At 36.9% G+C, this 26,386-nt stretch overlaps 1 protein-coding gene across 1 annotated transcript in view; it reads right to left on the bottom strand.

Annotated features, from left to right (window-relative positions):
- CATSPERE (catsper channel auxiliary subunit epsilon) overlaps positions 1-26,386 on the bottom strand; it is a 229,026-nt gene that overhangs the window by 55,727 nt on the left and 146,913 nt on the right. Inside the window, exons 12-17 of the mRNA XM_067009900.1 lie at positions 11,150-11,208; positions 9,014-9,089; positions 5,246-5,298; positions 3,125-3,175; positions 2,681-2,714; positions 2,533-2,612 (exon numbers count right to left, since the gene is read on the bottom strand). Of these exons, the coding sequence (XP_066866001.1) occupies positions 2,533-2,612; positions 2,681-2,714; positions 3,125-3,175; positions 5,246-5,298; positions 9,014-9,089; positions 11,150-11,208 (353 nt within the window). The remainder of the gene's footprint in view (positions 1-2,532; positions 2,613-2,680; positions 2,715-3,124; positions 3,176-5,245; positions 5,299-9,013; positions 9,090-11,149; positions 11,209-26,386) is intronic.

Here is a 26,386-nt window from a genome sequence, read left to right as displayed (position 1 = left end):
AATAATTAACTGTCAATTCTTGTTAATGAGATCAAGTAAGATGAGACCTGAGAATTGACCACTGAGTTTAGCAATATGGAGGCCAAGGCTGTTGGTCACATTGGTTAGCAGTGCCAATGGAGTGGTGGGGGTAAAATCCTGACTGAGAAAGATTTGGGAGAGGATAGGAGAAGAGCTGGTGACAGTGAATATAGTAGTGAGAGGGGTAGTGGGGTCAGGAGAGGGTTTTTGTTTTGGTTTAGTTTTTGGTTTTGGTGAGGGAAAGAATTGCATATTTGTATGATGATCCAGTAGACAGGGTAAAGTTGATGATGCAGGAGAAAGAGGGGGCAATTTCAGGAGCAGTGGTTTTAATTAGGAAAGGGGGTGGGTATCCAGTTCACAAATGGAGGGACGGGCCTTAGATACCCATATACTTTATCTACGGTGATAGGAAGACAGACAGCGTTAATGGGCACAGATGCTTGAAGATGGATAGATAATAGTAGTAGAAGTTTGCAGAAAATCTCTCCTGATCGATATTACTTTGACTCATTCTCTCTTTCCCTCATCACTCACATCTAACAATTATCAATCCCTGCCTGTTATTATGAGTAATTTTCTCATAAGTGATTCCTGTTTTTTGTCTTTGTTGCTATCTCAGTCATTTGTTTTTTTTTTCCTTCCTGGAATACCAGTACAGTTTACTACCTGGTCTCCTTACTTAGACATGTTTCCCTGAAATTCATCTTCTACACTTCTTCCAGAGAGAACTAGCTAAAGCAAATATTTAATCATGCCACTCTACCATAAGAATGGATAGGAAGTCTTCCATGAGCTGGACTCTACCTAGCTAGTTTCCCAGCCTTTTCTCCTGATACATCATGCCTCACTATGTGCTCCGATAACATTATAACATTTGAACTATGAAATTTCTTCCTCTAACTATCACTTTTGTTTGAAAGGCTTACTCAGTGGAATTCCCTGTTACCTTCCCCACTTCTCCTTCTCTCCTCTGCCTTCATCTAGATATTCATTATCCTTTAAGACTCAGTGACTCAGCTCAAATGCTCTGGGAACACTTTCCAGAACACCTCTCCCTTCCTTAGCTGAGTTGGATTCTTTTCTTTTCAGTTTCAATACCAACCACCCATGTCATTCCTTTCTATTGTTCCATTTAGCATATCAGTTCATATCTAATTTATCAGACTCTTGAGCTCTTGAGAGCAGAAATCCTGGGTTAGTCATCTTTGAATTCCCAGTACATAGCACAGTAACTGGTGCAAAATAGGTGTTTAATAATGATGATATGAACGGAAGAGTGCACTTCTCTGGGAGAGAACATTAAGATATTTTACCACTGGAGGATTAGGCACTAGACAAAACAACAACAAAAAAACAAACAAAGAAAAAAACTAGGTCTCAGTGGGGGAAGGAGTGCCTAGGGTGCCCAAGAAAAGAAGTGGCATGATTAGATGTCTAGAAGATTGAAACTAAAGAAGATAGCAGATTAGCCTGATAGCTCAGAGAACCCATGACAGAGGGATTGTAGGAGGGTAACATAAGAGGGTGAGGGCAGAGCACAGAATCTTAGAACTGCCATGGATGAGAAGTGGGGGTGGGGCAGTATTTGCTGGCAGAGGCCTTCTGGATTCCAACAGAGAAAGCTCTGATGGCAAAACTAAATTGGAGTGCCTGATTCATTACTTCACACCTACCCACCCTAAGAGATCTCAGAAGCTGTCTTCGGCCCGAGGGCCACAAAAGCTGAAAGCATTGACTGAAATTTTGATGTTTTGCTCATAGGGATTTCACTTCCAGTAATTCATCCTCATGGCATATCTGGACTAATGTCCATACATGTACATAAATGGATATTCACTACAATTTTGTTTATAATAGAAAAAAATTAGAAACCTAGGTCACTTGTCTCATATTTTTCTATATGTTAAATTTTGTAACAAGCTTTGTAACTTTTTTATAATCATAAATCTAGAATAAAGTCAGAGAAGCAAGCAAACTAGCACAAAATCACTTGGAAAAGCCTTCCTTGTAGCATTTTATTCATATTTTTATTATGAAACATTATTTATAAAAATTAAGTTAGAGATAATATTTTTGAAATCTCCCCATGTACTATCCCTTATTAGTAATCTAGTTTCTCTCTTTGCGAGCATTCAGTTATTATTGGCACATGGAAAGAAAAGTCATATGTCACCAGGGGGAGGTAGTTCCTATAACAGGGAGGGGCGTTGGAGGTTAGGGAGAGATTTAGAGAGGATAAAGCAAGGGTTAGGAGACAGTCTGCATCCATGAGGGGAGTCTCAGCTCTCTTACCCACTTATGTCTCAGCTTCTAAATTGTAATCTCCCTCAACATGCAGGGACCATGGATCATCCAACTTTCCATAACTAGTACTGAAAACCTAGTGTTGCATATATTTGGGTGCTCAAAAATATCTATTATTAAATGCATGATTAATTAGGTTTCTTTTCATACTTTTATTCTGAAACTTTCAAAGTAAGTTAAAATTTTTAGTGAGAGTATACTTACAGTTGAACCACAGGGTGAAACTTTTCTCTGAAATCAACTCTCAGTGGGCAGCCATATTTTTCCCAATTATATTTTACTCTCTAGAAAAGGAAAAATGCTTTAGTTATTTTCTATATTTGGCTGATTGAAAAAATTATAGTTCTCTTACCAAGTGTTTAGATGGTCGATCCCTCAGATATGACCTGTAAAAAGACATTTTCAATACTTAGAATCTTTCCTCTTCTCAAACTTAAAAATAAAACCATTACTTTGTTTGGGTAAACAGGTATCACAAAAGTCAAACAGATAAACCATAATTTATAAAATACTCCTAAAATATGTGGAGATTAAACAACATACTTCTAAATAACACATGGATCAAAGATAAAATCTTAAGAGAAGTTAGAAAATATGTTCAACTAAATGAAAATGAAAACACAACTTATCAAAATTTGTGAGGTGCAGCAAAATCAGTGCCTAGAGGTAAATTTATAGCAATAAATGTGTATATCAGAAAAGACTGATGATAATAGGAATAAATACTAACTGATTCTAAATTATTGATATGACATTAATATAAAACTCAATGTTTATGTTAAAAAATACTTCTTACTTTTCAATGATATAAAAAAAATCACGCTGAAGACATTCCTTTTTATCAAATCTACAAAAAGCAAAACATAATGAAGTTATAATATCATCATTCCTTAGTTACTAGCACAAACATTTAATCATTTAACTCAGTGATTCTTGAACTCGAAAGTATCACAGAATCATCACTTATTGAATTAGACTCTTTGGGGTTGGTGTGTAGCCCTAGCATTTCTATTTTTAAAACTCAGCTTCACAAATGTTTCTGAAGGTACCAGAATTTGAAATATACTGATTTACCTCTTATATTTGATACATGTGAAAATTTGTAGAAAATCCATCAAAGTAAAGACAAATTTCTTTGGACTGTTTCATTCTTCATAATTTTTTAAAACACAGAGTTCTAATTGATACTAGAGACTCAGTTGCGCAGGTAAGGATCTATTTTAAGAATTCACATAATTTCTAGAAAAGGTTTATGCAGACATAAGGCTATCATAGTCTATAAAATGATAGAGTTTTTAGTAAGTTAAATTATTCATTTGACCATTTTTGCTGGTTGCTTCCAGTGTAACTCAGAAGGAACCCCAGTCACTACTGTGTTTATATAGATATTGGAAGACTAGGACCACCTCCCACCCTGAATTCAAATTAGACCCCAAGAGATGCCCTCCTTCATTGACAACTCTTCTGTCAGAAGTATGGGCCCCATAGGTATCCTGTGCTGATTGTGAAAACTTAGGCCAACCACAACCTGAATCCAAGAAATTAGGGTCATTTTTAGAGTTCCAGAGCAGTGGGTCATTGACTAAGAGATCTGGAAAGAGGTCCTGAAATCTGTGTTTTCAGACATGCTCTCCAGGTGATACTGACGAGCAACCTAGTTTGACAATTGCTCTATAAACCTTCCCAGAAATAGATTGATTCAAGCTGTTTTGCATCTCACTGAAGAAGGAAATCTTCATGCAGTGATACTGCATGCAGGGGTACTGGGAATTGATTTTGGTAACATGTTGCTTAGAGCAGTTATTCTCAAATTTTAATGCCGCTACTAATCTTGGAAATTTTGTTTAAACAGAGATTCTGACTCAGCAGGTACAAGGTGAGGCCTGAGATTCTGCATTTCTAGTAAGTTCCCAGGTGATGCCACTGCTGGTCCACAGATTATACTCTAAGGAGCAAGGATGTAGACCATCCCAGAAATAAGATGCTATAGGCTGTTTACATCAGTTAGCCTTTGTGTTTTCTGGAAAAGGACTTACGGGAAATGCAAATTCCTTGCTGAATGAGATGGGAATATTTAATTATCTATCTGGCAACTGATTGAAACAATTCACTACTCAAAAGATTATTAGAATGACAGAAGAATAGACCTTTGTTTTGGATGAGAGCAAGCCACTTCATAAATAGATTCAGATAAGACTCAATGTTACCCCACCCTCATCCTAAGCACAGGAAAGGAATTGCAATATATTTTTGTCTCCAGTATACATTCCACCTCAGTTAAACAGATTTGTGTATGCTGACCTTTATTCTCTCCCATGCAGAAGAAAGAGCTGTGGATGACACAGTTCCAGTGTGCTTCATTATGAACCATAGTAAAAATCAATAAAAGTCACACCTTGGGTTTCTCTGAAGGAAACACTGATGGTTCTGTTAGATTTGCTCTAAAAAACTTTCTCATGGAAAAAGGTGCAGGAAACTGAGGCTTCTCTCATGTGGTTACAAGCAGTTCTCTGACAGAATGAAATTATAACTGGTTTGAGTAGGATGGACAACAGAAGTAAGTTTTTCTCCCTCTCATTTCTCTGGAAATGAGTTGTACACTGAAGAGCTGAGAGAGGTAGTGCAAAGGATGGAAACTGGCTTATGAAAAGGGAAGGTAGAGAAAAATGCTGGTAATGGAGACAGAGGTTAAGTCTGTCTGATCCAAATGTCATATTTGAATATGGTTCAAATGTAATATTTGACTTGGCAAAAAGTTCAAACAAGTCTGGTTTGGACAAATTATTAACTTATAATGAATGGATTTCATATGGACATGTCAGTCATTGGGCTAATATTATCGCTAGTAATCACCATTTAGTTTACCATTCGTTTTTAAACATAAAGAGTAAGACAAGTCAAATGCAAATATACTTGCCCTTTAACAGCAATGAATTTATTAGCATCACAGCCAACAGATATTTGGAACACCTAAAGTAAAGTAATTTAGGTGATGAGTTTAGTGGTTCTAATACACATGATCTAAAATATTACTACAGCTAAAAGCAATTACATTTTAGATTTGAAATAACCTTTTAAGTGTAGAGTTTTGTTATACTGCTCTGTGCTGTTTTCCTCCTTCTTCTTCGATCACTTTTTTGTTTCTTTGCTTCCTTTCACCCTTACTGCTCACAAGGCTCAAAGGTTGTGTCTCTGCTTTCTTACTTAGACGTGATCTCTCACTACTACCTCTACAACCATGACTATCAACTCTGTAGTTCCAGCTTGCACCTGGCTCACCTGGCAGGTTTCTGTAATAGTGAGTTGGCCAAAAAGTTCATCCAGGTTTTTCCGTAAGATTTTATGGAAACACGAATTTGACTTCTTTTTAGAGTCAGAGTCCTGGTTCTTCCTCAACTGGGATAAGCTACTTATATTTCTACCTGGCTCCAGGACACCTTACTCACTACTGTCTACACTGCCCACCTCTCCAACCCCCACCCCAGGCTTTCTAATTGGGATTTAGATACTTGCCTTATGTTTTAAACATGTTCTGTATGTTGCATATTTCCACAAGGCAAATCTAAAACACCCTTGGGGATCAGGAGGTTGGGGTTACAGAATGATGTCCAGCCAAGCTTGATGGATTTAAAGAATTGCACCTGCTAAACCAAGAGCTTTCAGTCTTCATTTGAAAGGCATGCTCCACAGCAGGAGTTCATGGATTTTATTTCTTGAACTATCTGATCTCACCCATGGGACTTGATTTGTTCTCTCAACAACTCTACCCACAGTCCTTGCTGTCCATCATTATTAAATCTTTTCCCATCAAATGTGTTTAGAAACATGTGTCTGCCCTTTATCTTTACTAAATTATCCATATAAGGTACATGGTTGGCTGAGGTCCTCAAGTTTTTCATAGTTAGGACACACCATCACTTGATGATCTTATTTGCAACATCTCTTCTTTTATGGGTCTTAGTTCACAAAAATCATTCCTCGTCTCAGAATTAACAACCATGACTCAGATTAAAATACATGAGTTGACCTGCAGTTGGCTCTTGAACAGGAGCATGGGTACAGAATGTGGAAAGTATGAATAAGACTGTTTTGTAGGGTACCCACTACTGGAGGGATGACACATTTTCCTTGGGACAGGACACCTAACAGAGAAATTCTGACATATAGCCCAAATGAAAACAATGAATGTAGTAGTTTTCTTTATTTAATATTATTCTCTTAAGTACAGAGACAGGCAAAACTGTTTCTGCCTTAGCTCAGAATCAGACACAGCATATTCCCTCGAACTGGACAGAACAACTGAACTGAGAAAGGAATTCTAAAGGCCTTCAACACAGAAATGTTGGTAGACAATATATTAGACAGAGTGTAGTCATCTCTCCCTGGGAAACTTCATCTTGGAAGGAATTACTAACGCCCTCTGAGGACTGGTTTACTAGGGTGGCCTCATTGCATTCTGGTTCTTGGTGTTCAGTTAAAAAACTGAGATGCAGCCCTGTTGGTGCTGTCAGTTCTATTTGCTGCTCTGCTGCAGGCTATGAAGACTAAGTAACAAAGATGGCAGGCTCATGTTCAAATGGCTCAGTCCATGGTCCATTTGGTCCAGCAGGTTTAACAAGGGCTTAACTTCATCCAACTAGAGAAGAAGTCTGTGGCCCCTCTGTCTATAATATTTATACGGGAGGCCAATGACTTGCTTACCAGTGGGGATAGGAGCACAAAGAAGGGTTCCTGTGATTGAGAGAATACCTTGTAGTTGTGTATAGGTTTTAATTTTCTTGGCTAGCTAGAGCACCTACCTCCACAAGGCCACATTTTCCTGTTGCCTAAAGGGCTATGGCATATTCCATTATCTTCTACTATATGGCATACTCTCCATTCTATTTCAGTGGGTGGGTCAATACAAATTACCTGAAATGGGCACAGGTGGTGGCTAGATTTGAATGGTCCATGTCTTGGGGTGTGTCAAGGAAGAAACCAGTAATATTAGATAATTACTCTGTGACAGGTACCATTCTTGGCATTTTACATAAATTATCTTATTTAATACTCTCAACAAAGTAGATAAATACTGTGAGATGGATTTATATTTCCCCTTTTACAAACGAGGCAGCTGAGACTCAGAATGTTTAGGAGCTTCTCGAAGCCAGTAGGTGGTAGAGCTTGGATTTGAACTCAGGTTAGGTTAACATGTTTTTGTAATGCCTGGGCTGGGCAGGATAGGGTGAATAAGGATCCCTAACAAATCTATAAATTAGACAGGAAAACGATGGAGGAAACGACGGTGCTTCAGGAAGGCATCTTATATGGAATATGGTGGAGCAGTTGAGGAGCTGAAGATAGAAAATGCAGACCAAGGCTGGGGCAGGAACTCGCTAGGTTGCTGTTTTTTGCTTCCTCAGCAGATTAAGCTGGGTAGGCAGCATGGTGGGTAAACAGGGGGAGTGGTCAGTGTGTACCTGCAGGCAATTTCCTGGGGAAGCAGTGTGCATCAGCAGTGCTCAAGGATGGGTCACGTCTGCCTCAGCTCAAGGCTCCCTTTAAATTCATGGAACCTTGGGACTTCCCTGGTGGTCCAGTGGCTAAGACTACGTGCTCCCAATGTAGGGGCCCTGGGTTCGGTCTCTGGTCAGGGAACTAGATCCCACATGTTGCAACTAAGAGTTCCCATGCCGCAACTGAAAAGATCCCACATGCAACGAAGATCCTGCACGCAGCGATGAAGATCCTGTGTGTTGCAACTGAGACCTGGTACAGCCAAATAAATACATTTAAATTCATGGAACCTTGTCTGGTAGGAAGAGGTTCTTGGTGCTGGGGTCCTGAAGAGCAGGGACTATGTCTCATTTAACTTTGAATTCTTCATGTAGGTATTCCCCATTGTGCTATGCCTGATATATAGTGGGCGCTCAATATATGTTTATTGATTATTAGTTGGAATGAGAAGGAATAAAGAGAGGAGGCATCCCTCCATGTGGAACAAAGATTCAAAGGAGGTGGTGGTGGGTGACTGCCTGAACACCCCACTGCTATATCACATTGCTGTGCTTTTGTAAATGCCTCTTCCTGCTCAACTTCTACTTACTCTTCAACAGTCATTTTATGCATCACCTTCTTTTCACCTTTCCCCTCCCAATCAAAATTGCTTACTTTTTTCTTTGGGCTCTTTGGTAACTGTATATCTCACATTCTTTTACACTAGTTTATGTTTTCCCCTTTGGAAGGGACTCTTTTCATCTTTGTAACTCCCATTACTTAGCACACAACTGAAACATAGAAACGTGGTAGGCACACAATAAATTTTTTTGCGTGAAGAAATGATCCAATTTTTAAAATAAATAAACATAGCATAAATATGGATATGACTGGCAGTCTTCTCTGACAAACCGTATCCAACTTTAGCTGCTATCATTAATTTCAGTTTTCCTCTACACAATTTTATTTATGTTCAAAAACTAATAATTTTACATCTTTGTAAGTGTTTATATTCTGATGGTAAACTCATGGAGGGCAGTAATCTAATTTTTTTCCAAAGTAAAATTATGGTCTCTCTACAGTGAAACATTACAAAATGTTGCTACGTATTAGGGGAAGTGGTATTGAATGGAGTTAATACGTATTATTTAGTTGTACCACTCATGTATTATTGAAGTGAAATTTTCAGTCTTCTACCCATGTCACTTACCTTTTGGGAGACTGGACACGTTTTTGCATGTTCACTAGGTCTAATGTGTACAAGCAGAAGACCTGTGTTCTGGTATCTAGGAGAAACAACACGTGCAGGTGATTATAGAATCACAAGGAAGGTAGCCATGAGTGTGCCTTTGTGCAGAACAGATGAAAAGTCCCATTAACATGTTGTGATTGAACTGCCCCCCCGACTCATGAGGAATTCTAGAGGCCTCGTGGTGGTGGTGGTGATGGTTCGCAGTTTCTGCTAAGGTGTATTGTGGTCATATCCTAAAGTCACTCCCATCTCATGGTATCCCATATTTTGGCCAGCATAGGATAGGCACAAAAGGAAATAAAAATGAGTTTCTCTCAGCATTTCAAGCCCTCTGTTTCATTCACACCCTCAGTCTCCTGAGGATGGGGCTTTGCTGCTGACATCTTGCCCTGCTTCCTGACAGGGCCATAGCCATTGCATACGTTCCTTCTCTAGCCTCTACAGATTTTTTCCTCCTATTGATAATGCTTTTGGAACAATAGATATTGAGTTATGAAGTTAGTTTTCTGAACCACATTATGCTGCATAATATGATCTGACTGGAAGCAAAAGGGAGATCAGACATAATGCCTTTGTAGATTATGAAATGCAAGTGAATAATTTTGTGTTCAGGCAAAATAGGAGGGCTCAAAAATTACAGAAGAAAAAAATTTGAAAGTATTATTCCTTCCCTGCCCCTAGTAAGGTTTTTACTGTTTGAAAAAACAAAACACAAACTAACCACAAACAAATGTTCTTTTCCTTCCAATATTCATTATATTTTAATATTTATTATATATTAGATATAAAATGTACTAAATAAGTGAGGATACAAATAGCACATATTGATATTTTTAAATCACTGTACCATATTTCATCAACTCTAAGATACATTTTTTATTTCCTTTAACACCTTTGAAAACAGGAAGCATCTTATAATTATGCCAGTTATGGCTTTTTTCCCCAAATTGATGGAAACTTGGAGCTGATATATTCAGTAATATAGTATAGATTTGTAAGAAAAGGACACCAAAGTAAATATTGCATTTTCAATTTTCTACATAATTTTACTTACAGGTAGATTTTTTTTTTCCTGCCATGGTTGATTTCAAAGGTTTTGGTATTTTTTCTCAAGTCTCAGACTGACCTAAAGTATCCTGGACAATTTGATATATATTGTACAGCAACAGAATTCTGAGTAAATATCCACAAAATCAAAAATACCCAAAGGACCCCACAACATTAGAATAGTCAAGAGAAAAGTTAGTGAGTTAGTGGGGAAGGGATGTATACAGCCTCTCTTGATTACTGTGTCTAAAGTAGCGTTTTTCCTTACACTTCCTGGTCACTCTCCACTGCTTCTTTCTGCTTTATTTTTCTAAATAGCACTTATAATTATTTGGGACTATCTTGTTTATTTACTTGATTACTTGCTTCTTATCTTCTCCCACTAGAGATATGTCTCACGACAGCAGTACTCTATCTTTCTTGTTCACCATGTGTTTTGAACACCTAGAGTGCTTGGCATGGAGTGGGTATTCAAACTCATGTGGAGTAGCAGCCTAACGAAAAATGAACTTTTCCTTAGAAGAACAATGCTATCTTTCCAGAAAATATATTGAGTTGGGACATAATGATAACCTAATGCCTTAAGATACAATTCCATGTTGGTTACCTTCCTCCAGAAATTAAGTGTTTAGGTCCTGCCTTATTCCAAGATTCAGAGATGGTGTTTTATCTGACTCTACTCATAATTAAAGACGTTTTGGGATTAGAATTCTAGTTTTTGCTTAAGGATAGTATGTAAAGACTTCGGGATGGGAATGAATGATAAAAGGTGCTAAAAAATTATTGAATTAAGAAACAGCCTGGTGTTTTTTGCACCTTCAGTTGGATGAATAGCACCATCAGATAGGTCATATTTTCATTTAATTAAAGGAGTATTTTACATTTTTATACAGAATACTATTTTCACATCTTTCCAGACATTTAAAGGAATTTGAAATCTGGATATTTAAAAGGATATGAGGTCATTTAAATAAAAGAATACATATAAATCAGTAACCTGAATAGCATATTTAATATTGAGTAGGCTCTTTTAAAAGTCATACTTACTGCAACTTGAAATAATCATCTACTGCCTCATAATTTATATTCTGAGAAAATGTTATTGTCTGAAAAAGAAAATAAAAAAGTTTATGTAAAGTAGGAAAATTGGGAATGGGGACAATTGATACTTTCAAGACAGATTTAAATATTTCTTTAGGTAAGAAAAATAATATATATAGCACTTTTTTTCTAATTTCTTTTCTTTTCTATCTCAGAAACTCCAATTATGTAGATATTAGATTTACTTTGTTACATTTCCTTATTTTACTTTTAATTTTATATTATCATAGTTCTTTTATTTATACTGCTTCTCTCTCCCTCCTCATTTGACTTTTATTGTTGAAATATACTTATTTTTATTTTTCATTTATATCAGTATAGCAAACTTTTCACTTTCTTCTGTTTTCTAATAACCTGTCTCTGGACCTTTAAATTTCTTTGATGTTTTCAAAACATTACAAAATCATATTGTCTGTAATTTTTGAGACTATGGGGAATTATTTGCCAGAATCTTTCTTCTGTTGTTTTTGAGTAATTTTTTAAAATGCCCATTTGCCTTTTGCATATTTCTTGCTATTTTCTTCCCTCCAGGACATGTTTCATCTCAATTTTCAGAATTCTGTATGGTTGCAATCACCTCAGGGTAAAGCCATTTACAGAACATATATAATTATAGAGGCAGAAAATTATAAACCCAACATTTTTAAAGTATGGTAGCTGGCTACAATTTCTCTACCCCTAAATTACTTTTTTGGTAGTTCTTTGTTATATATATAAATATATGTATAAACATATGTATAACTATTCTATATATAGTCTATATATAAATATGCTATATATCTCTAGAGATTTATATGTAATATAAATGTATATATATGTGTGTGTGTGTGTGTGTGTATATATATATATATATGTATATTGATCTCCAGGGAGAGATCAATTGTGAGGATTGGCTAATCTGTTGTGATGAGAACAGAGACTCCGTGGCTCTGAAACTCCTTAGTAAAAAGTTTTATTTCCAAAACAAAGTTTATTTACTCGTATGCTGGATGCTAAGTGGTATGACATAAAATATGCAATCTTTTATGATAAAGTTGAAGGCTGTAAATGTCATCACATTAAAAATAAATCTAGTTTCATGTTCAAGGAAAGGAACTATCAAATTTACACCTGTATTCTCTTGTATGCCATGTTTTTCTCCATATGTAATCTTAAAAATAACTTTACAAGAAATTTGCCAGAGACAGAAATGAATGAACAATAAAGATGACAGTTAAAAACTCATGGGGAAACAAACCAATCACAAGCACTGAAATTGAAACTGTGATTAAAAATCTTCCAACAGGGGCTTCCCTGGTGGCACAGTGGTCAAGAGTCCTCCTGCCAATGCAGGGGATACAGGTTCATGCCCCGGTCCGGGAAGATCCCATATGCCACAGAGCGGCTAGGCCCGTGAGCCATGGCTGCTGAGCCTGGGCGTCTGGAGCCTGTGCCCCACAATGGGGGAGGCCAACAACAGTGAGAGGCCCGCGTACCGCACACACACAAAAAAATCTTCCAACAAACAAAAGCTCATGACCAGATGGCTTCACAGGCAAATTCTATCAAACATTTAGAGAAGAGCTAACACCTATCCTTCTCAAACTCTTCCAAAATATAGCAGAGAGAGGAACACTCCCAAACTCATTCTACAAGGCCACAATCACCCTGATACCAAACGAGACAAAGAAGTCACTAAAAAAGAAAATTACAGGCCAATAACACTGATGAATATACATGCAGAAATCCTCAACAAAATACTAGCAAACAGAATCCAACAACACATTAAAAGGATCATATACCATGATCAAGTGGGGTTTATCCCAGGAATGCTAAGATTCTTCAATATACACAAATCAATCAGTGTAATAAACCATATTAAAAAACTGAAGGAGAAAAACCATATGATCATCTAAATAGATGCAGAAAAAGCTTTCAACAAAATTCAACACCCAATTATGATAAAAACCCTTTAGAAAGTAGGCATAGAGGGAACTTACCTCAACGTAATAAAGGCCATATATGACAAACCCACAGCCAACATCGTTCTCAATGGTGAAAAACTGAAACCATTTCCACTAAGATCAGGAACAAGACAAGGTTGCCCCCTTTCACCACTTTTATTCAACATAGTTTTGGAATTTTTAGCCACAGCAATCAGAGAAGAAAAAGAAATAAAAAGAATACAAACCGGAAAAGAAGAAGTAAAGTTGTCACTGTTTGCAGATGACATGATACTATACATAGAGAATCCTAAACATGCTACCAGAAAACTACTAGAGCTAATCAATGAATTTGCTAAAGTAGCAGGATACAAAATTAATGCACAGAAATCTCTTGCATTCCTATACAGTAATGATGAAAAACCTGAAAGAGAAATTAAGGAAACACTCACATTTACCACTGCAACAAAAAGAATAAAATACCTAGGAATAAATATACCTAAGTAGACAAAAGACCTGTATGCAGAAAACTATAAGACACTGATGAAAGAAATTAAAGATGATACAAACAGATGGCGAGATATACCATGTTCTTGGATTGGATGAGTCAACATTGTGAAAATGACTATACTACCCAAATCAATCTATAGATTCAGTGCAATCCTCATCAAATTAGCAGTGGCATTTTTCACAGAACTAGAACAAATAATATCACAATTTGTATGGAAACACAAAAGACCTCGAATAGCCAAAGCAATCTTGAGAAATAAAAATGGAGCTAGAGGAATCAAGCTCCCTGACTTCAGACTATATTACAAAGCTATAGTAATCAAGTATGGTCCTGGCACAAAAACAGAACTATAGATCAATGGAACAGGATACAAAGCCTAGAGTTAATCCCATGCACACATGGTCACCTTATCTTTGATAAAGGAGGCAAGAATATACAGTAGAGAAAAGACAGCCTCTTCAATAAGTGGTGCTGGGAAAACTGGACAGCTACATGTAAAAGAATGAAATTAGAACACTCCCTAACACCATACACAAAAATAAACTCAAAATAGATTAAAGACCTAATGTAAGGCCAGACACTATTAAACTCTTCGAGGAAAACATAGGCACAACACTCTATAACATCAATCACAGCAAGATCCTGTTTGACCCACCTACTAGAGAAATGGACATAAAAACAAAAATAAACAAATGGGACCTAATGAAACGTACAAGCTTTTGCACAGCAAAGGAAACCATAAACAAGATGAAAAGACAACCCTCAGAATGGGAGAAAATACTTGCAAACAAAGCAACTGAGAAAGGATTAATCTCCAAAATATACAAGCAGCTCATGCAGCTCAATATCAAAAAAAACAAATAACCCAATCCAAAATTGGACAGAAGGCCTAAATAGACATTTCTCCAAAGAAGATATACAAATTGCTAACAAACACATGAAAGGATGCTCAACATCACTAATCATTAAAGAAATGCAAATCAAAACTACAATGAGGTATCACCTACACCAGTCAGAATGGCCATCATCAAAACATTTACAAACAATAAATGCTGGAGAGGGTGCAGAGAAAAGGGAAACCTCTTGCACTGTTGGTGGGAATGTAATTTGATACAGCCAGTATGTAGAACAGTACAGAGGTTCCTTAAAAAACTAAAAATAGAACTACCATACGACCCAGCAATCTCATTACTGGGCATATACCCTGAGAAAACCATAATTCAAAAAGAGTCATGCAGGAATAAAGATGCAGACCTACTAGAGAATGGACGTGAGGCCCCACGGGGAGGGGGAAGGGTAAGCTGGGATAAAGTATATATATGGATATATTTACACTACCACATGTAAAATAGATAGCTAGTGGGAAGCAGTCACATAGCACAGGGAGATCAGCTTGGTGCTTTGCAACCAGCTAGAAGGGTGGGATAGGGAGGGTGGGAGGGAGGGAGATGCAAGAGGGAAGAGATATGGGGATATATGTATATGTATAACTGATTCACTTTGTTATAAAGCAGAAACTAACACACCATTGTAAAGCAATTATACTTCAATAAAAATGTTTAAAAAAACAAACAAAAAACCACAAAACAAAAAGAGTCATGTACCACAATGTTCATTGCAGCTCTATTTATGATAGCCAGGATATGGAAGCAGCCTAAGTGTCCATCGACAGATGAATGGATAAAGAAGATATGGCATATATATACAATGGAATATTACTCAGCCATAAAAAGAAACTAAATTGAGTTATTTGTAGTGAGGTGGGTGGACCTAGAGTCTGTCATACAAAAGGAAGTAAGTCAGAAAGAGAAAAACAAATACCTTATGCTAACACATATATATGGAATCTAAAAAAATAAGTAAATGGTTCTGAAGAACCTAGGGGCAGGACAGGAATAAAGACACAGATGTAGAGAATGGACTTGAGGACACAGGGAGGGGGAAGGTTAAACTGGGACGAAGTGAGAGAGTGGCAGGGACATATGAACACTACCAAATGTAAAATAGATAGCTAGTGGGAAGCAGCCACATAGCACAGGGAGATCAGCTTGGTGTTTTGTGTCCACCTAGGGGGTGGGATAGAGACACAAGAGGGAGGAGATATGGGGATATATGTATATGTATATGTATAGCTGATTCAGTTTGTTATACAGCAGAAACTAATTCACCATTGCAAAGCAATTATACTCCAATAAAGATGTTAAAAAAAAACTCATGGGGAACAGACTGAGAAAGTTTAACATATGATTAATCAGTGTTTCAGAAGAAGAGAAGATAGAGAAGAGGCATAGACAAAATCTGCAAGATACCTGATGAAGACAATGATTTAGAGATGTATGAGGCCCAAGAAATCCCAAGCAAAGAAAGAAGTAAAGAAACTTGCATTTAGACACCTCATAGTGAAAGTGAAGAAAGCAAAGAATAAAATCTTAAAAGCAGCCAGAGGGATAGGTGTTAAAATTGTAAGTGACTTCTCAATGGCAACAATGGAAGCCAAAAACCAATAGAATAATATTTTTAATGCTGTTTAAGAAAATCATCACCAAACTAGATTTCTATATCTGGAGAAAATATTTTTCAAGAAGAAAAATGAAATATAGATGTTTTCAGATGAACAAAAATTGAGTATATAATCACCAGTAGCCTCTCACTAAAAGAAATGTTAAGGAATGTACCTAAATCAGAAGGAAAGGAATACAAGATGGAAGCACTTATGATAAAAAGGAAAAAAGATAAAGATAGGGTAAATACACATTGCTGTATAAAATAGTAATAACACTGCCTAATAGTGAATCTATGAATTCAATTACATGTGAGCTGGGGAAAGAAGAAAGTATCTACTTAAATTTAGTCTTGTATAAATTAAACATTCAGGTTATAATTTCAAAGGAAAACTGACTAGAAATACAAACAGAATGTATAACCGTTGAACCAGTGGAAGGGGGAAAATGGAATGATGCAACTAAACCTAAAAAGGCAAGAAACTAGAGGAAAAAACATAGAAAGAATGGGAAAATAAAAGTACAAAGCAAGATGGAAGGAAAAACCTCAAACATATTATTAATTGCAATAAGTGTAGACTAAATGTTCCAATTAAAGGACAAAGATTTTCAGACTAGACAAAAATAACAAAAATTTAAAAACTCAAATATATGTTGCTTATAGGAAACATAGCTAAAACATAGGCCAATAGAAAAGTTGAAATCAAAAGGATAGAAATTGTATGGAAATATTAAGCAAAAGAAAACCTGATATGACTATATTAAATATGAAACAAAGTAGACTTGAAAGCAAAAAGTATTACTACAGAGAAAGATCATCATTTCATAATGTTTAAAGTTTCAATTCATCAAGAAGAGAATTTAAAAACTTGAATGCATCTAATAATATGTTTTCAAATATATAAAGTAAAAATTGACAATCAGATTGAAAATGATACCAGATGAAAATCTGGGTCTTCACAAAAAATGAAGAGCACTGAAAATGATAAATATGTGTAACAATATAAAATGCCTTTTTATTATTTAAATCTCTTTTAAAAGATAATTGATTATTTAAAGCAACAATAATAGCAATTGATTGTAAGGTTTATAAAATATGTAGAAGTAAACGGTATGGCAACAATAGTACAAAAACTATGTGAGGGAATATAGTAGTATACTGCTATAAGGTTATTATACTATAAATGAAATGATACAATATTGAGGGCAAACTGAGATAAGTTACAGATGTGTACAATAAACCCTAAAGCATCCAATAAAAAACCAAACTGAATAAGGAATAGCTAAAAAAGCCAACAAAGATGCAAAATGGAATCATATAAAAATAATCAAAAAGAAGGCAGAGAAAGTGGAAAAAAATTTTAAAAACAGAAGGGACAAATAGAAAACAAATAGTTAAATGGTAGACTTAAACCCAACAATACAAAAAAAAAATCACATTGAATATACCCAATAAAAAGGCAAAAATGTTCAGAATAGATAAACAAGTAAGATCCAACTTAACAGAAATTGAAAGACACAAATGATTTTCCATACTAAAAGGATGGAAAAAAAGATATGTTGTGCTAACATTAATCTAAAGAAGGCTGGAATGGCTATATTAATATCACACAAAGTAGATTTCAGAGCAAAAATTATCTCCAGAGTAAAAGGAATCATGTTTTAAAGTGCACATGAAGGGCTTCCCTGGTGGCGCAGTGGTTGAGAGTCCGCCTGCCGATGCAGGAGACACGGGTTCGTGCCCTGGTCCGGGAAGATCCCACATGCCGCGGAGTAACTGAGCCCGTGAGCCATGGCCGCTGAGCCTGTGCGTCCGGAGCCTGTGCTCCGCAGCGGGAGAGGCCACGACAGTGAGAGGCCCGCATACCGCAAAAAAAAAAAAAAAAAAAAAATAAAGTGCACATGAAACACTTACCAAAATAGATCATATTTAGAGCTATAAAACAATTCTCTATAAATTTAAAGGGATTCAAATAAAGAATATCTTTTCTTACTATAATGGTATTTATTTAGAAATCAGTAACAGAGAGCTATCTGGAAAATCACTGTCCTTCTATATAACCCATAGGTCAAAGAAGAAATCACAAAGAAATGAGAAAGTATTTTGAACTGAATGACAATAAAACCACAAAATATCAAAATCTGGGTATACAGCTAAAGCAGTTCCTTTTTAAAAAAATTGTGGTAACACTGGTTTATAACATTATATGTTTCATGTATATATTATGAAAAATAGACTTCTGTATACACTACAGCATGTTCACCACCAAAAGTTTAGTTTCTATCTGCCAGCGTACAGTTGACCACCTTTAACCATTCTGCCCTCCCCCTACACAGCTTCCTCTCTGGTAACTCTAATCTGTTCTCTGTATCTATGTTTAGTTTGGTTTGGTTGTTTATTTTAGTTTTTTTTTTTTTTTTGTGGTACGCGGGCCTCTCACTGTTGTGGCCACTCCCGTTGTGGAGCACAGGCTCCGGACGCGCAGGCTCAGCGGCCATGGCTCATGGGCCTAGCCAGTCTGTGGCATGTGGGATCTTCCCAGACCGGGGCACGAACCCGTGTCCCCTGCATTGGCAGGCAGACTCTCAACCACTGCGCCACCAGGGAAGCCCTATTTTAGGTTTTTAAATATATATATTCCACATGTAAGTGAAATCATATGGTATTTGTCTTTCTCTATTTGATTCATTTTGCATAATATCCTCAAGCTCCATTCATATTGTCCTAAATGGCAACATTTTTCCTGGCTGAGCAGTATTTTATTGTTTATACATGGTTTTTTTCCCACGGTTTTTGTGGTTCTTGATGAGTTTTTTCTCTGCCTGAGAATTTGAAGTAGCGAACACCAAACACCTCTCTTCTTTAGGTAGAGTTTTTTTTTTAACTTGATTTTGACAATTCGATAGATTGATAGGTTGGTAATTACGGCCTTTCTTTTGTTTTTTGGTAGGTGGTGCTATTGCACAAGTTTTTGGTTTTTCTAACGTGAGCTGCCTCTGGCTATGTTTAAGAATCGGCATTTTCCACCCACCTCTACCTCTCCTGGATGTGTCACTCTATGCCCTAGTTGTCACTGCTTGTGCCTCCAGGGTCACTGGTGCCTTGCTGTTGCTGCTGGTCTTGCTGGTGTTGCCACCCGGGGCACTGCGTTGGTGTGGTCTCCACTAAGTCTGGAGTTGCCTGAGTTAAAGGAACTGTTGCTGTGAGGGGACAGGGAAGAGAGGGAGGCAGCCACAGTCATGGGCACCTCTGCCACATCTGGAGTTGTTGGGTTTTGGGGCACTGCCTCTGTGGGTGGTGGAGGGCTCGAGTGGCAGGTACCTCTGTATCTGGAGAGACAGGGTCACAAGCCATGCTGCTGCTACTGGCCATTTCCCTGTGGCAGTGGGCACCTCTGTGGCAAGAAGGTCGGAGTCATGTGTGTCACCTCCCCTCTGCAACCAGCAGACTCAGCCACTGCAGCTGGAGGCTGGGATTACTGGTATAGCCTCTGCTCTTCCTCCAGTCCACCTCCTCTATGTGTTCCAGTCCACCCACATTTAGATGCACACATGTGTGTCCTGGTGTGTTGGACAGAGGCACCTTTGCTGAGTTATGGATTTTTACTGGTTTTAATTGAAGGGGAGAGACAAAGAGAGTGTCTCATGCCACTATGATGCTGATGTCACTCCTCTAACTAAAGTAGTTATTAGAGAAAAATTTATAGCATTAAAGTCCACATTAGAAAAGAAGGAAGGTCTTAAGTGAATGACTTAAGCTCCCATATTTAGAAACTGTAAGAAGAGAAACAAATTAAACCCAAAGTAAGTGGCAGAAAGGAAATAATAAAATATAAATAATTTTGGGACTTCCCTTGTGGTACAGTGGATAAGACTCCACGCTCCCAATGCAGGGGGCCCGCCTTCAATCCCTGGTCAGGGAACTAGCTTCCATGTGCATGCTGCAACTAAGAGTTCGCATGCCACAACTAAGGAGCCCGCTTGCCACAACTAAGACCCTGTGCAACCAAATAAATAAATAAATAAATAAATAAATATTTAAAAAAAGAAACTCAAGGAGTGGTGCTGCAAGATGAAAAAAAATAATTTTGTCAATAAAATCAAAAATAGAAAATCATTACAGAAAATAAATAAAACCAAAAGCTGATTCTTTGAGAAAATCAATACAGTTGTTAAGCTCCAGCCAGGCTGATTGGGTAAAAAGGAGAGAAGAAACAAATTACCAATATCAAGAATGAGAAAGTGGATATCACTACAAATTCTACAGACACTAAAAGGACAATAAGGAGATATTATGAATACCTTGTGCCTACAAATTTGACAAGATAGATGAAATGGACAATTCCTTGAAAGATAAAAACTACTAAAATTTGCTCAAGAATAAGCAGATAACCCAAATATCCCTATATCAATTTAAAAGATTGAAGTTGTAATTAACATACAAAAAACACCAGGCCAAGAGGTCTTCACTGGTGAATTTTACCAAACATTAAAGAAGAAATAATGTAATTTATACATCAATTTTTCTATAAAATAGAGAAAGAGGACCTCTCCCCAAAACATCTTAAGAGGTCAGCATTGTTGATACCATAACCAGAAAAAGACATTACAGGAAAACTATGGACTAATAACTCTCATGAACTACTAACCCTCTAGAAGCAAAACTCCTTAATAATATTTTAGCAAATTGAATCCAAAGTTATATGAGGATAAAACATTATGACCAAGTGGGATTATTCTAGCAGTGAAAATAAATTATTGGAATTCTCCATATTAACAGATTAAAAAACATGATCATTTCAATAGATGCTGAAAAAGCATTTTATGGAATCCAATATCTATAAATGACAGAAACTCAGCAAACTAGGAATAGAGGGGACCTTCATCATCCTAGTAAAGGCCATATATTAAAACCCTCTAGGTAACATCATACTTAATTGTGAAAGACTGAATAATTTCTTTCTGATTGAAAACAAGGCAAAGATCTCCACTCTCATTTCTTCTAATCACCACTGCACTGGAGGCTCAAGATGGTGCAAAAAGGAAAGAAAAAGAAAGTCACATATATTGGAAAGGAAAACTATGTGTATACAGATGACATGATCACCTATGTAGAAACTAGGGAATTTACAAAAAAAGCTACTTGAAATAATAACCGAGTTTAGCAAAGCTGTGGGATACATCATTGATGCATAAAATAAATTATATTACTATATACTAGCAATGAACAATCATAATGATACCATTTATAATAGCACCATAATATGAAATACTTTAGAAATATGAAATACTTAGGGATAATCTGACCAAAAATGGACAAACCTATACACTAAAAAGAAGAATATATTTGGAGTACTTACACAACCCGATTTCAAGAATTATAAAGGTACAGTAATCAAGACATTGTGTTATTGACATCAAGATAGACATATAAGTTAATGGAACAGAATTCAGAAATAGATTCGCACATATACATGGCCAGTTGATTTTTTACAAACGTGCCAAGGCAATTCAATGGGGGAAGGATAGTCTTTTCAACAAACGTTGTTGGAAGAGCTGGCTTCAGATTAAAAAAAGAAAAGTAACTTGACCTTTACCTCACAGTGCATGCAAACATTAATTTGAAGTAGATCATAGACATTAAAGTAAGAGCTACAACTATAAAAATTCTAGAAGGAAAAATGAGGAAAGCTTAGTGACCTTGAGTTTAGAAAGATTTCTTAATTACAACCCAAAGTAAAACTATAAAAGAGAAAAGCAATAAATTGGACTTCATCAAAATAAATAAACCACATTTTCAAAAGACATTGTTACGAAAATGAAAACATAAGCCATAGACTGGGAGAAAATATTTGCAAAACACGTATCCAACAATGAATTTATATCTAGAGTTTATAAAAAACTCTTACTACTTAATTATAAAAAGACAATCCCTTAAAGTTGAGCTTACAAGTTGAACAGACACTTCACCAGAGAAGATCTACAAATAGCAAATAAGCACTTGAAACAGTGCTCAGTATCATTAGTTATTAGAAAAACATCAGGGAAATGTTAATTAAAACCACAATGAGATATCACTATATATTAACTAAAATAGCTAAAACTAAAAAATCCAAACCAAAACAATAACAACAACAAAACCAAAACACAGATCACACCAACTGTTAGCAAAAATGTGTGAAGCAAGTAAAACTACTGGTGGCGGGGCTTCCCTGGTGGCGCGGTGGTTGGGAGTCCGCCTGCCGGTGCAGGGGACATGGGTTCGGGCCCTGGTCCGGGAGGATCCCACATGCCGTGGAGTGGCTGGGCCCGTGCGTCACAGCTCCTGAGCCTGCACTCTAGAGCCCGCAAGCCATAGCTGCTGGGCCCATGTGCCGCAGCTACTGAGGCCCTCATGCCTGGAGCCTGCACACTGTGGCGAGGAGTAGCCCCCGCTTGCCGCAACTAGAGAGGGCCGTGCACAGCAGCAGAGACCCAACGCAGCCAAAAATAAATAAATAAATAATAATTTTTAAAAAGACTGATATTGTTAAAAAAAAACTGCTGGTGACAATGTAAAATGGTACAAAAAATTTGGAATACAAATTAGCAGTTTGTAAAAAATTAAACATACGTCTACTTATGATCCAGCCAGTCTGTTCCTATGTATTTACCCAGGAGAAATGAAAGCATAGGTCAACACAAAGAGTTGTACACAAGTGTTCATAGCCATTTTACTTGTAATATCCCTAAACTAGAATCAATCCAAATGTTCATAAATAAATGTGGTTGGATAAATTGTGGTGTATCCATATCATGGAATACTACTCAAGAACAAAAGGGAGCAAACTATTAATGACCACAATGTAATAGATAAACCACAAAATGATTATACTGAAAGAAGGCAGAAAACATATTGTATGGTTCCATTTATATAAAATTCTAGAAAAGGTAAACTAACCTATACTGATAGCAATCAAATCAGTGGTTGCCTAACAATGGGGAATAGAAGGAGGAATGGATTACTAAGGAGCATGAGGAAATTTTGGGGGGTGATGGACATGTACATTAGTTTGATTTTGGCTATTATTTCATGGGTATACACATATGTCAAATTGTACACTTTCAATGTATGCAATTTATTGTATACCAATCACATCAATAAAGCTCTTTAAAAAGGCAATTTGAGAGAATGAAAAAAAGCTCAATGAGAAAAAGGCACACAACCTAATAGAAAAAGTGACAAAAATTGGAATTTCACAGAAATGGGAATCCAAAAGCCAATAAATATATGAAAGGTTATTCAACCTCATTAATAAGAAGAGAACAGCAAACAAAATATAATACACACACATTCATCAGGCAAAAATTAAAGTTTGACTATATCAGTTATTGGCAAGTATGTTAGTCTGCTAGGGTTGTCATATCAAAATACCACAGACTGGGTGGCTTAGACAACAGAAGTTTGTTTTCTCATAGTTTTGGACATTGGAAAGTCTAAGATCAAGGTGCCAGCAGATAGATTTCATTCTGAGGCCTTTTCTCTCGGTTTACAGGTGACTGCCATCTTGCTGTATGCTGACATGACCTCCTTTGTGCATGCAGGAAGAGAGAGAAAGAGACAAGCTCTCTGGTGCCTCTTCTTATAATGACACTAATCCCATTAGACTAGGGCCCACCTTCACAAACTCATCATACCCTAATTATCTTTCAAAGTCCCCATCTCCAAATACCATCACTTTGGAAGTTAGGGCTTCAACATATGAATTTGGGGGGACACAAACATTCAGCCCATAACTGCAATGATGTGGAGCAGCAGGACTTTTCAAACAGTGTTGGGGGTGTAAATTGTTTTAACTGTTAAAGTCCACCATACACATACTCTATGTGCTGGTTATTAAACTATTGTCTTTCGGCTCCAAACCCACTATTCTATATGCAGCTTTTTGGTGCAGGGTTTGAGATTCTGCAAATCACATTTTTTTCTTTGTTAGTTGGCTCCCTTTTAGATATTGCAAATACGGGGTACTGGAGAGCATCTGGAAGATAAGGATAGGAGAAAATATGCTACTTCTTGTTTTTCTCATTATTCCTGTCAGTGTCAACCTGGCAACTCTTCATCCTGGCAGTAGCAGTTGGTAAAGGAACTGACAAGTAAGAAACACACTCCCAGAACAAGCTTCGCTCATGATCCCCCTTTGAGGTACAAGCACTAGCTGGCTGGCACCTGTTTCAGAGACTAGAGTTTCAGCAGCACCAGCACCAGTCATATTGCCCCCTTCTCAGAGATCTGAGTCCCAGATCTTTGGAGTCCCTTCCTTGGAGCTTCTGAGACAACATATCAGGTGAGCAGTACCCTCTACTTCAAGGTGTGTGTTCTAGGTCTGTGGAACACTTCCCCTAACTTTCTAGTTTGTAATAACCCAAGTTTCTTCCCTCTGTTCCCTCTATTCCAGCCCTAGAGGTGGAACAGTCACTTCTTGTAGTTACTAGCTCTGTGTAATCTCAGTGTTCCTTTTTTTTCTTTTCATTTCTCTCATATATCCAGTTCTACTAATTCACTATACTGATTTACCTCTGCTAAGACAATTGGTTTGATTTCTGTTTTTCTGGCCAGTGGCTTACTGATACGGTTCTTGGTATGGAAGTAGTATCAAGAAACCAACCCACAAAGATGGAATCCTGGGATTGCCTTCATTGTTTCCTTGACCTTGAACACAGTATTAATCTCTTTGCCAATGGGAAAGGGATTCTATTATTTCACGGTATGCAGAAACATTACAAATAATCAAATTATCACCTATTGTTGTGATAAAGTATTTACTGAGGCAAATGCCTTAGGTGACAAAGTAGCCATTGAATTTAACCATTAATGAAGATGGCTAAAATGATGGCTGCTTCTGAGTATCCTAGATCATTTCCAGAAAGAAAGGTTAGATCCTTACACTACAAGCTCAAATTATTATCATAGAAACAAGGTTTTATGGTATTCCTAAAAGTATCTCTTACTTATTGTAACCACGGAATTGACCTCACTGAAAATTAGTTACAAAATTTAAGTTTGCCAGTAATTAAGATAGTGTGGTACTACCATAGGATTGACAAATGGATCAATGGAACAGAATAGAGCACCCAGATATAGGTCTACACTTGTATGAATATTTGACTTTCAATAAAGATGCTAAGTAATACAATAGGGGGAAAAAAGCTTTTCAAGAATACTGAAGTAACTAGATATTCAAATGGAAAATAACTTTGTTGTTTCCTTGATCAAAAGTCACCATACACAAAAATTAATTTGAGATTGATCATGGACTTCAACATAAATGCTAAAACCATAAAGCTTTGAGAAGACATCATAGAAGAATATTTTTTGTGAATTAGGGATAAGCAAAGGTATCTTAGAACACAAAAAACAATAACCATAAATAAAAAAACTTTATCAAAATTAAAATTTTCTACTCATTAACAGTCACCATTAAAAAAATAAATAGGCAGGTTCTGTTTCATGATGATAACACAGGAGGATCCTGAAATCACCTCTTCCCATGGACAACACTGAATTTAAAGCTACGTACAAAATAATTTCCTCTGAAAGAAGGCCTAAAACTAGCTGAGCAACTCCTATGCATCAGGTGAACAAGAGAAAAACCCACATTGAAACAGGTAGGAGAGACCGAGTCACAGTCTTGCCACAAACCCCAGCCCCAGGACAGTAACCCATGATTGGGAGGGCGAGAATTCAAAACCCCATGCTTCTCCCTGAGGAGTAAACATCTTGAACTGCACATCTGTCACCCCAACTTTTAAGACCTGCAATATAGAACTGAGTCCCCAAAACATATGGCTTCAAAAGCCAGTGGGGCTTGTGTCCATTTGACCCACAAGGCTATAGCAAACAGAGAAACAGTTCTTAAAGGATCTCATGTGAGGACTCATGGATCCCAAGGCCCAGTGTAAAGACGCCAACTGAAAAGTGCCCAGACATTCTGTGAGAGAGGCTTAATTGCTTATCTTAAAGTATCGGCCTGGGAGTTCCCTGGTGGTATAGTGGTTAGGATTTGGTGCTTTCACTGCTGTGGCCTGGGCTGGGGAACTGATATACCACAAGCCATGTGGCACAGCCAAAATAATATAAAGTAAACTTTGATTATTTAAAAATAAAATAAAATAAACTTTGATTATTTAAAAATAAACTTTGATTATTTAAAAATAAAATAAACATTGATTATTTAAAAAGAAAGAAAAATAAAGCATTGGCCTGAGGGGC

Source organism: Kogia breviceps, chromosome 1, assembly GCF_026419965.1.
Source record: "Kogia breviceps isolate mKogBre1 chromosome 1, mKogBre1 haplotype 1, whole genome shotgun sequence".
Taxonomy (NCBI): domain Eukaryota; kingdom Metazoa; phylum Chordata; class Mammalia; order Artiodactyla; family Physeteridae; genus Kogia; species Kogia breviceps.
Note: the sequence above shows the minus strand (reverse complement) of the source record. Positions and strands in the feature narration are given on the sequence as shown.